This window comes from Sander vitreus, chromosome 14 (assembly GCF_031162955.1).
Source record: "Sander vitreus isolate 19-12246 chromosome 14, sanVit1, whole genome shotgun sequence".
Classification (NCBI taxonomy): domain Eukaryota; kingdom Metazoa; phylum Chordata; class Actinopteri; order Perciformes; family Percidae; genus Sander; species Sander vitreus.
The window spans coordinates 16941015-16955329 of NC_135868.1; the positions used below are offsets into that span (position 1 = coordinate 16941015).

At 41.2% G+C, this 14315-nt stretch overlaps 1 protein-coding gene across 1 annotated transcript; it reads left to right on the top strand.

The window, feature by feature from the left end:
• Positions 1–1303: 1303 nt before the first annotated feature.
• Positions 1304–12621, top strand: galnt12 (UDP-N-acetyl-alpha-D-galactosamine:polypeptide N-acetylgalactosaminyltransferase 12). Its single transcript, XM_078268496.1, has 10 exons — positions 1304–2260; positions 2734–2903; positions 5377–5566; positions 5854–6039; positions 6237–6354; positions 6816–6992; positions 9441–9572; positions 9798–9911; positions 10822–10977; positions 11982–12621. The coding sequence occupies exons 1-10, from the start codon at positions 1908–1910 to the stop codon at positions 12117–12119; spliced, it is 1734 nt and encodes a 577-aa protein (XP_078124622.1). The 5' UTR covers positions 1304–1907; the 3' UTR covers positions 12120–12621.
• The last annotated feature ends 1694 nt before the right edge of the window (positions 12622–14315 follow it).

Below are 14315 nucleotides of genomic sequence, written 5' to 3' on the forward strand. Positions count from 1 at the left end.
GGACTTCAATGTAATGCTCTCCTTCACGTCATGCGTGATTAAGGCTGGTCCAGTAAATTCTTCAAAATAGCCCTTTCACTGCCTATGTTGGTTTACGTTTCCATTATGAACAATTTCTCTTTTTAATTAGACATAGGAATATAAAAGTAAAAATTAAAGCTAAATGTATTTTTTTTTTTTTTGTCCATCTCAGACATATACCAGCTTGTAGTGGAGTGACAACAGAGATAATCATACCTTAGCCCAGAGGTGCACATGCAGTTCACCATTGTTTCATTCCCCTGTTAATATGTTTGCACCAAATATCTGTTGCATGGAAAATGTTATCCATCATCCGGTCCTAATTGAAAACGCCCTCATGCATTAACATTAATATTGTGTCACTGACAGACACGACAAGCCCAGTCTACCGTGATATATTACAACACTCCGGCTGACTTGTTGCCTTCCAGTGTCTCTTTGTAGTTTTCACAATATGAGTCCTAGATCAAACAGTATGCCACTCAAATTACCTTATCGCCTTGAACGATCGCTTTAATTATTTAGCATTTTAATTTGCTTAAACATCCATTTTGTGTCAGATTTCATCTTTAGTGTCAAGAGTTTTCATATCAGTTTCATATGAGTGACTGGCGGCATAAGAAATAAGACCATCAAGGTAAATTACTTCTAAACTTGGGTAATGGGTTCTCCCAGGGTCAGTGAAGAGGTTTCAGCGTGGTATAGAGTGTTGGAAAAATACACAGCTAGAAATGTGATGTATTTTGGGCTGTCTGTTCGTGGATAAATATCTCAGGCCATCATATTTTGTATCCCCTCTAAAAGATTTACCTTCTGCTATACTGGCGTGTGTAAAACTAATTTGTCAAGTTACAGGAGCCAACAAATGAAGCTTCCGGTTGAACTATTTTGCCTTCAAGTTAAAAGTGTGTTGTTGACAAATTAGTGGGTCGCAGAAACAGGAGAGCTAGAATCAAAACTACAGCACCTTCATTTTTATAATTAAACTAACATGAAAACAGAAACTTTCTAGCAACCAATGTTACATTACAGTCCTATAATAAACTACACAGAATGTGTGCATTTTTGTTGCCTACATTCAGAAAATGTATATAGAATATACAGGTAACATGGCATTGTATATAATATACCTTTTCGATTTACCCCAAGAAAAAAATGAATAGCTGTACTTTACCTACTGTTAGATTTAATTCTAATAATTTAGGCACGCTGCAGAATTTGACTTTGATATTCGTAAACCGGAAACGTAGTTGCTACCTTGGCTCACTTGACAGTTTAACTTCAACTCAAATTCAAGTAGCCGGTTGGCAAACTTCCTCCTGTTTATGGACAGCGGTAGCTAACACTAAATGGTTTAGCAAGACAACGTTAGTAGTTGGACACACAATGTTGAGGACGGCTTGACAATTTCAGTTGAAATGTGTCTTTTTTTGATTGTAGCATGTTCTCAACGCATACTAAACTAAACAGTGGACGTTTTTTTTGATTTGACCTAGATTTGTTTTGTTTCCAGTGGGAGCCTAGGTAGGGTTAGCTATAGCTAATCCGAGGAGATAACTAATCCGAGTTTCTTAATCCTTTCACACTTCTTTTCAGCGTGTCAAGATAAAGACGTTAAGTTCCCGCTCAACAAGTAACTTAACCAAAACTCACTAGTTTAGCTAGCTAGTAGTTGGACATTTCTCAGACCGCAAGAAAACTTAATTTAAGTAAACTCGCATTAATTGCGCTTAAAAGAATGCGGACTAAACTTGAAGTCGTCAAACGGAAACGGGACGAGGCTGGTAAAGGGTCACTACTCCAGTGGTAGCTAGTTGCCAGCGCAGTGCAGCTTCTCAGGTCATGAGACTTCAACCCAAGTTTGCACAGAGGAAGGAAGCGACACGATGGCACACTGCGGAAGAAGGAATCGACCCAAGTTACTTTTGTTTCTCTTTGGTGTCACTTTAGTGGGATATCTAATATTTTTCAGACACAACTCCGCGGACGTGAGCGCGACAAATCGACGAGAGGCCCCCGCAGAGCGAGACCTGGATAATAAAGAGCTAAAGAAACCCGTCTACGAGAGGCTCCCTTTGGATTTAAATGCCCTGGGTGAAATGGGGAGAGCCGTCAAACTGAATCTGAACGGAGAGGAGAAAATAAAAGAGGAGGAAAGCATAAAAAAGCATCAGATTAACACTTATGTCAGTGATAAAGTGTCGCTACACCGGAGGCTGCCAGAGAGATGGAACCCTCTGTAAGTAACTAGTTGAGTGGTGTCAACCATACCAGAGCAAATCTGTTATCACACTGTAATAGTAATAAAAGTTCAAGGGGATTTATACACCGTGGGTGCCAAGCATAGCTAAAATTCAGCTCACTAACTTCCATTGACTCAAGATGTTTATTGTCACACTGATATAAGATATATATAATATATATAAATGTAACGGACATATTAAAAGATAATAAAGTGATAACAAATCTAAGAGGCATTGTAGTACTAGTGAGTCATTTGCTGTTGGGGAGTAACTGCTGCTTGCCAAATCGGAATGTTTTTCTATTGTGTTCACTTCTTTTGGTTATGCCAACTGAGTATTCACTGCAACCAAGCTTAAGCTCCATGCATCTGTCTCTTACCAGGATGTCAGTGTGCAGTTTTAACCCAGTTACCCAGCTTCACTTCTTCCGTTTCAGTCCACTAACATGTAAGTTATCCTTACATTGCAGTTGCAGAGAGCTGAAGTATGACTACCGGTCCCTGCCGACAACCTCCGTGGTCATCGCCTTCTACAACGAGGCCTGGTCCACCCTGTTGAGGACAGTCCACAGCGTGCTGGAGACGTCGCCCGACATCCTGCTGAAAGAGGTGGTGCTGGTGGACGACTATAGTGATAGAGGTATGAGCACAGACTGATGGACGGAGACTGAGACCGACTGATGGACAGGCAGAGGGGCTGTGGGAAGGGAGCCTGGCTGATCGACAGTCGGAAAAGACAGAAAGGTTGTCAGAGGGACACATCATGAGGCACACAGACAGGTGGCAATCACCGGTTTGTCAGATAAATAGAAGGGAGGAGGACATACGGACATGTTGGCAATTAGGAAAGTCAAACGGAGATCCAGGAAGTTAGTGACAGGTGGTGAATCCAGGATGTAGATAAAGGGAAATTGAATACGCATCCAGAGACTCACAGATATCGATGCTGTGTGTCTGGGCAATTTTTCTTCCATATGAAGATACAGAAACATCTTGCAAAATTATAATAATTAATAACAGTATACATGTAAATAGAGATGGTCCGATACCATTTTTTGCTTCCCGATTCCGATACCTGAACTTGCGTATCGGCCGATACCGAGTACTGATCCGATACCAGTGTTTCATATATTTTATTATGTTTTAACAACTGTATACTACTATCCCTGTATGGATGTGATATGATTTCTATCTTTGTTGTCAGTCTGGCTCAGGTTAAACTCTTTCTGAAACATGAACAATGAACGCCCCAGAACCTTCTTCTATTATCCAGTTTGACAGTCAGTTATAATGGAAAAACAACATAAATAAACTACTTTTAAGGCAGATTTTCTTTAGGGCTTTATTACGTGGTATCGGATCGGTGTATAAACTCCAGTACTTCCCGATACCGATACCAGCGTTTTAGGCAGTATCGGAGCCGATACCGATACTGGTACGCTGGAACATCTCTACATGTAAATTGCATTAATGTAAATTGGCTGTGTGGTAAATAGTTTCAAGCATAGTGCTAATGATCAGACTCTAATTGGGAGGACCAGTGTGGCCAGTTGCAGATGAACTAACGAGAGATTTATTGTCAAGGACGTGAGCGTGTTCTAATTTGAAGTTGTTCATTGTTTTGTCTTCTGTACTCCGACTGAATGAATCACTTTAAAGCGTAACATGAAACTTTGCCCGAAGTATCACCAGGGGCTCTACACATGAACTCCAGCATTGACAACATTGTTTGTGTACACAGAGTTTACTAAAAAGAGAGGTTTTGAACAACTCGCTTCAGCAGTTGGTTTTTCCGCTCGCCGCCATCTCGCCAGTCAAAAAGAGTCCATCTCCGAATGCAACGTAACAGGGAGGAGAGTGAAGATGGAAAGCTCCAAAAGCTTAGTTCCATATAAATGCACGGATAGTTAGTTGTTTTGTCGTTAGTGAAAAACAATATTGACCTTGTAGTTGAAAAAGGAGCCTCATATAAAAATGATGTTTCCTCCTACGGAGTCCGTTCATTCGCATTCGTAGATCGACTGTTTTTGACTGGGAAAATGGCAGCTAGCGTAAACAACAACTGCTAAAGTGAGTTGTTCAAAACTTCTTTTTAGTAAACTCGGTGTACACAAACAATGTTCTCAATGCTGGAGTTAATGTGTAGAGCCCCTGGTGATACTTCGAGCAAAGTTTCATGTGTTCGAGCCTTCTTAGTGTTTTAAAAATAGCTATTTTGATGCTATTATAGCAGTGCCCCTAGCACTCCCATTCAAAAGGCCATTTGACCGAAAACGAAAATACGGTAAATCTTAAAAGTGGCGTTTCCATCCTAATTATATTTTTAAACGAAAGTTTGACTCGGGTAGTTTTTATAAAAAAAAAAAAAAAGGTCCCTAGGTTGCATTTTGGCAAGAGTTACACTTTTAAGGGAGTGGTTCTAAAACGTATAAGCTCATGACAGTATAAATGAAGAAATGCCTGCCTCTCCCTCAGCCCAAACATTGGCTGCATGTACAGAGTGGTGAACAAATCAACCAAAGAATGATGTCCCTGTTTCAGATTGTTTCATTTAAGCGAGGAGGTGTAAAGGCCCGAAAACAGGCATAGAAACCGAAACCTTGTAATAGTTTTGTAAAGTGCAAATATGTTTGTATTCTATCCCGTCAATCAACATACTAACCCTAAGAATCATCAAAACAGCATATAGCGAGTGCTGACAGGCTGTTTAAGAACCACAGATTAATGAAATAACTACCAAAGCCAATTTTATTATTCAAACCCATCCAAGTACTGCTATTTTAGTGACAAGACACCTGGTGGATGATCTGAGTATAGTCATTATGAAATCAAACACTCTTAAATACTATTCTACTCTTATTCAGCTTTACCAGCTGCTATCAAAACCTGGCAGCAGATAGTAATTGCTTTGCTATGCTCGTTGTCCTTGTTCCATTTAATCATTTAATGTTTGAAGTGATTTTGAGAAACACAGCTGTTCTCAATACACACACACACACACACACACACACACACACACACACACACACACACACACACACACACACACACACACACATATATATATATTTACACATTTATCAGATTTTGTTTTGTTTATTTATTTCCTGAAGCTCATCTGAAGGAGCCACTGGAGAAGTACATCTCAGGATTGAGGAAGGTGCGTCTGATCCGGGCCACCAAGAGGGAAGGGTTGGTGCGGGCCCGGTTGCTCGGGGCGTCCATTACCACGGGTGATGTGCTGACCTTCCTGGACTGTCACTGCGAGTGCCATGAAGGCTGGTTAGAGCCCCTGCTCCACAGGTTAGAACACCCTCAGCAGGACAACTGAATCTTTCTCTGAGTATTTGTCAAAGTGTAGCCTTATGGTTTGAAAGTCTTTTAGCACAACGGAAGTGTCACAGAGTAAAGCACTGAATCTCCCCCAGCCAGCTAAAGGAGGGCTGTTATGTATCTAACTCAGTAACTGGGCTCGCTTTAGAGCATGGCAGCACAAAAAGTTGACACAGACATTTGAAATAAACAATTTTGTTCTTGCTTCGTAGCACTGCTTCTCCCTGTGAACAGCTTTTCTCTCCTTTCTCGTCCAGGATCAAAGAGGAGCCGTCGGCTGTGGTGTGTCCTGTCATTGATGTGATCGACTGGAACACCTTTGAGTATTTAGGGAACTCTGGTGAACCCCAGATTGGGGGGTTTGATTGGCGGTTGGTCTTTACCTGGCACGCTGTCCCAGATTATGAACAGAAACGCCGCCGCTCGCCCATTGATGTCATCAGGTGTGTCTGTGGGACGTGTTGAGAAGAGAAATCACACGTGAACACGTTTGAATAACTTTACAGAATAGGCTCTACATTAGTACTTATAGTACTGCTGTCAGCCAATACTAAAACTGATATATCACTTGTTTCATCCAGATAAAACACCATTTCTAAGATGCAGGCAAATGATCATCTAATATGTTTTTTCTCCTCAGATCTCCTACTATGGCAGGTGGCCTGTTTGCTGTGAGCAGGAACTACTTCCATTACCTGGGGACATACGACACGGGGATGGAGGTGTGGGGAGGAGAGAACCTGGAATTCTCTTTTAGGGTAAGACATTATTTTTGTGTGTTGTATGTACATGTATTCCGCATGTGTAAGGCCCTACTTTATGCAAAATAGGCTATCTCTATAAACTATATACTGTCTCCATATTGAAATGAAATATGCACATTTTAGCAACACACAGCACTAAAAAGGCGTCCAGATCTGGTTTACATTACTCCTCATTTGCTGTGAAAACCATCCTGGAAGAATTATAACTTAAACAACCAGTGAAAACAGGCCAAAGATTTTATTACTTTAATTGCAGGGAAGAATTTCAACATCACTTTTCTTCAATAACCGCAATATCCCAAAGGGAGGGAACCAAACGTATTTCCCTTCAACAACAAAACAGCTTTTTTGGTTCCAAGGTCCCTCCACAACAAGGCTGTGCTTTGCGTTGAATGATTGAATCATGGCGGAGAGGCTAACCAAATCCTCGTGGTGGTGTTGTTGATGTCTCTCAGATTTGGCAGTGTGGGGGCAGCCTGGAGGTTCACCCATGCTCCCATGTGGGTCATGTGTTCCCTAAAAAGGCCCCTTACTCACGAAGCAAAGCTCTGGCAAACAGCGTGAGAGCCTCTGAGGTCTGGATGGATGAATACAAAGAGGTCTACTACCATCGAAACCCCCACGCACGACTGGTGAGTCTGCACAGATGATTTGCATCTATATATGCTACTGTAGTGGTATCACAATACAACTATTTTAAACTATTTTAAGCAAGCATTACAGCATATCGATGATTGAATGATTTGTTTCCTTTGTGGAGTATTGGGAAGACAGCTGCACTCATCACAATACTGATTTCACCAATGTACACACACACACACACACACACACACACACACACACACACACACACACACACACACACACACACACATACGCTCACTCTGCACTCCCACTGTGGTGTAAAAGCTCCCCTGATTAAGTGACACTTGGGATACATGAGCGGCAGACACCCAAGGTGACAGGGGTGTCAGGGCATTCCTGTGTCTGATTACCACCTTTCCGTGTCACTCAGTTCCAACGGGTGTCACCCACCTGTCCTTGGAAGGGTGAGGCGTGTGGGGGCGCTGGGCCAGTGTGTGGCAGTGTACTTAAGAGGAGAGGCTCTCTCTAAACACATCAGGTGGTGCTCATCTCCCTGAGAGGACGTAGCCTTGCCAATCTCGCAGTGGCTTCGCAAAGCCAATACACCAAAGCCCATAATGAACACTGCTGCTTATAGATAGACGCATACATGCACCATTTTGCCATATATTATATTAAATGAGATGGCTTTATCTCACTTTTAATTTTTTCTGTTATTTTGGCTGTTGTTTTTCTGGCATTTTCAGCAGTTTAATGAGTTTCAGATTGTGTCAAACCTTTATAAAGACATTATTAATCAGTAGGGCTGGGTACCGAATTCAATACTTTTTAGGCACCAACAAAAATGCCTCTATAGTATTGAGTATCGAAAAATGCCTCCTCATTCAATATCAAATTCCAATACCTAAGGAGTAAATCTCATCAGCGTCAGTGAGCCAATAAGCACGCAGCATGCTTCTACCAAGATCTAATAATGTTTGTGATTGGCTGTCTAACGTTACACTGCGTAGAGACGCGCAGGAAAAACTCTACGTTACACAGAGACAGGGCTAACGTAGTAGAAGCTGAAAAATAAATAAAAAGATTTGTGCCGTAAATTACAACATTACAATGTTGTAATTTGTTTTTGTTTTATACAATTGGTATCGAAAAAAAAGTATCAATTCACGCTTCTCGAAGTCATCATTTTTGAGCGATACCCAGCCCTATTAATTATTAACCATGTTTTAAATGCGAACAATACATTTCTTAAGATAAAATCTGTTGGAGCTAGCAGACATTGTCAAAGCGGGAGCTTTTGTCCCTTCAGGATCAATTGACTTCCTTTGCCAGAGATACAGTCAGGCAGCGATGTAATTTTAATATTTCTAGTTAGTCTTGTAGGACAGTCTTGTACATTGACACCCCCCTTCTCCTAAATAACCTCAATAAACTAGATTCAAATTGCAACGGTGTATTATTTTCAGGGATGACTCTGACAAAAGAGTGAACCAGTAAGCAGCATGTGTCTTTTTACTCTCCCCTAATTGGCACATCTCTGGCCTCTGACCCATAGGCCACTATAGTATACAAGGCCAATAGGACGAAAATTAAGGATCGGTAAAGGTGCTACTTGAATGGCAATAAAGAGAAAGTGTAAGAGTGACTAGCAGTCCAATGACAATCCAGTATATGGATCAGTTAGGGGTCACTGACGAACAAGAAGCAACTAGAGGTCAGAGTTTGTTTTTACCGTCTATGGTAGTGGTCCACACCGGCCCTCAGTGTCCTCTGATGGACCTTGCTGGTCCCTTCCATTGACGACTGACTCTCTCTCCTTTGGGGATCTGTCGCTTGAGTAAATAAATTGATGAAGGGCCAATTAAAGCTGTGTTTGGGCAAACCACCAACATCCATCATCTTGCAGTGTTGCTGAATCCTTTCTCCAGCAGGGAAGGTGTGGTGAGCATATGCTCACCCTCAAATCAGATTGGAGACTTCCTGCATTGTACAGTGATCACGTCTAGTGAAAAGTCGTGATCACTGTGGTGTGTATGTGTAACTCTGAATGCATTAGGGCATTTACATAAGCACTCACATATTGTTAGAATTTACTGACATGCACACACTCATAACACAAGTCCATCCTCTTGGTCCTGTTTGACTATGATGTAGGAGTGGTTTTCGGTTTGTTTGAAGGTGTGTTGTTATTATTAGGGACGTAGTTGTGTAGAGTTATGGAACAACTATAGATGGTGCTATTGTATACCATTTCACCACAGAACTATGCTATGAATATGTCCTCTGACACTGAATGCATCAAGAGCGTACACACACAAGGTCTTTATTTGAATATAAGATGCCATTGATTGGTACTTATCATCATGCAATATCTGTATTAAAGCATTTCTGTTCCTCCTATTATTGTTGCATTGTTTTGAGCCTCAGGTTATCTTGGCAGAACGGTGGACTTAAAATAATACGGTGGAAATGTGATTTGCGGTCTTTGTTTTTAGGAGGCCTTTGGAGATGTGAGCGAGCGGAAGAAGCTCAGAGAGGAGCTGGGCTGTAAGAGCTTCAAGTGGTATCTGGATAATGTTTACCCTGATATTCACGTCCCAGAGGATCGGCCAGGCATGTTTGGAATGGTAAGAACACATCTGAGTCGCTGATTGGCAGTATAAGTTTACCAATTCGTACCAGTTTGATTGAATCTAATGAAGCTACGCAGTGCAGAAAAGAGACGTATCAAAAGAAAAGTTAACTTACTTACAATAATTCACTTTGGCATGATTTTCCTCACTCATTTATGACTGTAAGCTATATTTGATCTGTAAATATCTATTGACATGACTGCTTTTTGCTCATAATAGCTGAAGAACCGCGGCAAGACTCAACATTGTTTTGACTACAACCCAGTGGATGAACACGTAGTGGTGGGCCAAAGGGTCATCCTCTACCCGTGTCACGGCATGGGTCAGAACCAGGTAATGGACGTCAGTCTTTCAGGCCATCAGCCATAAAATGTTTCTTGATTTATTGTCTGGTGAAAAGTCTCTTGATTCTGTTGTAATGGGCATTAAAATGTCTTTATTTCAACATTGTATTAGTGTGTTTTATGCTTCCCATCTAGTTGCTGATGTTTTTTTTCCACTTTACCACATAACAGATATTTAGTAAAATTGTGATCTTACAAACCTGGGAATAGTGGCCTAGTTTGCCTATCCCAGGTTGGCCTTGTTGATACAAAGGAGAGTGCTTTTGCAAACACCTTTATCCTCTGTGGTTGACAGTAGTCCAGAAAGCACTCTGTAATTTTCCATTGTTATTCTAGCAGCCCTCGGTGGACACACACTGATGTCTCCGCTGTAGGACGTGGGGGCTCAGCAGTGCTTGTGTTGTCTGCGTTATCATACTGCTCTGCATGTTGCAGAAAGGCAGAATCACTCCACTTTTTTCATTTTCATTCATAGTATACACACACACACGCATACTATGAATGAAAAAAGTGGAGTGATTCTGCATTTCTGCAACGTGTGTGTGTGTGTGTGTGTCATCTCTCAGTACACTGTCTCCATTTGCCTTCTTGCTGCATGTCTTTTCCTTCTGAGTCACACAGATTGTACAGATTCTCTCAAGGTGATTAAAACTACCTTCTTCTGTTCTAACTGAAATATTGCAAAAACCAAATGCAAGTTGTCTTTCTATCCGTTGAGTTGAAGTGAATTGAGTAAAACAAGATCTTTCTTTCACTCTTATTTCTTCATCAGCAGAAACATTTCAGCGAGATTAAACCTTTGATTGAAAAGAAATATGACTAGAATTTTCCATTCATCTTTTATTTGGCATGACACAATTTTGCATGAAAAGATTTAGAGCTGTTTTGTCCTCCCGCAGTTCTTTGAATACTCCAGTGAAGGTGAGATCCGCTATAACACAAGGGAACCTGCCGGATGCGTTGTGGGTGACAACATCAGCACATACCTGATTCTCCAGGCGTGTAAAAAAAGGGGGCAGCATATACCTCCAGACCAGAAATTTGTCTTCAGAGAGGTAAGGATTATATTTCTGTTTTAGAAAGAAAGAAAGAAAGAAAGAAGCACCTTAACAATCCTTCAATAGGGGAATTCAATTTTAGTAAATATATCTGTATCTATTAAATCCCGATTTTCCTAAATAGGCAGTGTTTGTGTTGCCAGACAGTAGTGACAGAGTAATGAGACAGGAAGTGACATGCTTTCAGTGGAAGTGCAGATTGGAATGGGTTTTTGAGTCGCTGTCTGCGAGAGAATGAGAAGTGTAACATGATATCTGAGTTGAAGCCCACAAAACAGTTTCCCTTTGAATTTTCTCTGACTTCTTGTTCATCGGTCCACATTATTTAATATTTATTACATCCCGTCTGCTTTACACCACATAATGCTAGGAACCAAATCGCACTTGCTGTTAGTAGACACCCATCCAATCACCTACAAACCTCACCTCTTTCTGCTTTCTCTTGCTGTTCCAGACCCTCTACTCATACAGTAAGTGCAGAGGTGCTTTTGCCCCATACAAGGGCAGGGTCAAAAATAAAGATACTGTGATGATTTTCTTTCGGAAAATCTCATCGTTAAAAATCGAATTCATGCCACAGTCAAAGTCATGTCAAGCACATAGCTGAGCTACCCCACAGTTGTTGAGCCAAAGTGTTGCTGATACTAAACTGTAAATCACAGAGCATCAGCAAGCTGGGTATTCACCACGCTGTGCTGCAAGTTGTTTAGCATTATGTAAATGCATCCAAGAAAGACTCTTTGTGTTCCAGTAGTACGCTTTTGGTGCTCTTAAAACAGTGTTGAAGATAAATCATGATTTATGAAAAAATTATAAAGATCATATCAATACTGACTGAGGAGCTGTTCTGTTACAGTAGACATGTATTGTATAGCGCTAATGGCTACTATTTTAACTACTTGTTGGCCATTTGAGTGATTAACCAGCACGTAACTATTGTCTTTTAGTACCATAATATTACCTTTCTTCATAATGCATGTTTTCCGACTGGCTGTTTTCAGGACGGGAGCCTGTACCACGTGGTGAGCCAGAAGTGTGTTCAGGCGGTAGACAAGACCGACAACGGGACACCAGCCCCTTCTCTCCAACCCTGCTCTGACAGCCTCCACCAAAAATGGTTCTTTGAGGAGAGAATGTAATGGTATCAACCTAGAATATATGTACAAATCTATTTTTATTCAGGGCCAATTTCCTGAGGAGGGATATGGGTGGATTGAATTGCTAAGTGTCTTTTTATTTATTTATATATATATATATATATATATATATATATGTATATGTGTGTGTGTATATATGTATGCCATGCCCTGAAAGGAGCCCAAAGGAGGAAGCTTCCATGCTCCCTTCTAAACGTCAGCCTTTGCACATTTTTGTGCCAGCTGGATTTAATGGATCAATAGAAAATTATACTGACCAATACTTACTTTCTGAAGTACTATGCTGTTGCTGGAAGACAGGAGCCTGGAGCGTGTAGTTTTTTGTAATCATGTAGGATTAGTGAGAACTGCATTGTTCTTGTTTTACATCTACTTACTCCACTACTGGTGCAATCTTTTGAGATCAATTTAGCTCACTTGCTTTATGCACACATGGACGCTGAAACAGGTGTGCATCTGTCTAAATTAAAATATCTGCTTTATACCTCTGTCAAACTCAGAGTCACTTATGAACTTGTGGCTAACATCACAGTGATTTTCAGAGCCACATCTTTTACAGTTTTTCTCGATTGCTAAGACATTTCTTGAAAGCTGCTCTCCTTTTCTCGAAACTGAACACAAAACCCAATTTTCAAGCTACATTCACAAAACCTCAGACTCTTCTTGCAAAACCAAACTTTCACCTCAAAACAGTTCAATCTGTGCTCAAAACTGAACTATGTTGTCAAATCATGCCCCGAGTCAATCAAAATTAAAAACACTACTGAACAGTCACTAAACACTATGTAGAAAAATAGAAAACAATGCTCAGGACATGAAGCTGGAGAAATAAATGTGTATTGTTCACTGTAGGCTAAATGCATGTTGCAAAACAAAAAAACCCTGTGCATTTAGCACTTGTACAAAAATACAAAACAGAAATCTTGTGCATTTACACGTAGCACTTGTAAAAACAAACAGAAATCCTATGCGTTTGCCACTTGTGTACAGTAAGCCCATGTAAAAATAAAGTACAAAAACATACAAATAAGTGCATTACTCAGCCACAGCATCATGTCTGCGTACTGGGTCAGGCCACAGGACTTCATCCACATCACAGGCCACATTTTGTCTGGCCAGGCAATGGGGGAAAAAAAACCCTGGCATACCGTATCCAGGCTTGGCATGCCTCCACACCTATGTCACCACAGGCAAGTCCCATGGCTTGCAGGAGATTTACCCTGGTGTAAGGTTTGCGTTCATATACCTTCCACCGCCATGAGGAGAAGAATTCCTCAATGGGGTTTAGGAAAGGGGAGTACGGTGGAAGGCAAAGATTGCTAAAACCTTGGTTCATATTGAACCACTCTCTAACCTGGAGGGCTCTGTGAAAACTCACATTGTCCCAAACAACAACAACATAGATGGGATGCTCATCCTGCTGCCCTAACAGAGCATCTTGCATGTGATTGAGGGAAATGAGGAGCTGGTGAGTGTTGTAGGGCCCCAGGTTGGCATGATGGTGGACAACCCCATGATTGCTGATGGCAGCACATAATGTGACATTGCCACCACGCTGCCCAGGAACACCACCAATGGCCCGATGGCCTCTCCTTCTCCTTTTGGTGAGATTAAACCCAGCTTCATCCATGTAGATGTATTCATGGGGTCTTTCCATTGCATCCAGTTGAAAAACCCTCTGTAGAAATAGATATAGTTTTGTAAGTGATACAGAAAAAGTGATTTAGGCCACTACAGTAAATCACTACTTAGAGTAATCAACATTGAATGTGTCTGGATATATGCCAACCTGTACATACTGGAATCTTTGCTCTTTGACTCTGTCGGAGTTGCGATCAAAGGGCACTCTGTATAGCTGTTTCATGCGCAGTCTGTTGCGCTTGAGGACACGATCAACAGTAGAGAGGCTGACACTGTTGATACCCTCAAAATTTACATGGTCATCAATGATCTTCTGCTGAATTTGACTCAGTTTAATGGCATTGTTCTCACGGACCATATCAACAATTAGGGTCTCTTGGTGTGGGGAGAACATACCTGTCCTCCCACCCCCATGTGGCAGTCTTTCAATTCTACAAAAAGAGAACATGGAGTTACAAAAAATATACATGGACAAACAGTTCCACAACCCTCCATTACAATACTACAGTACATTGGTACAGTGATGTACTGAAACAT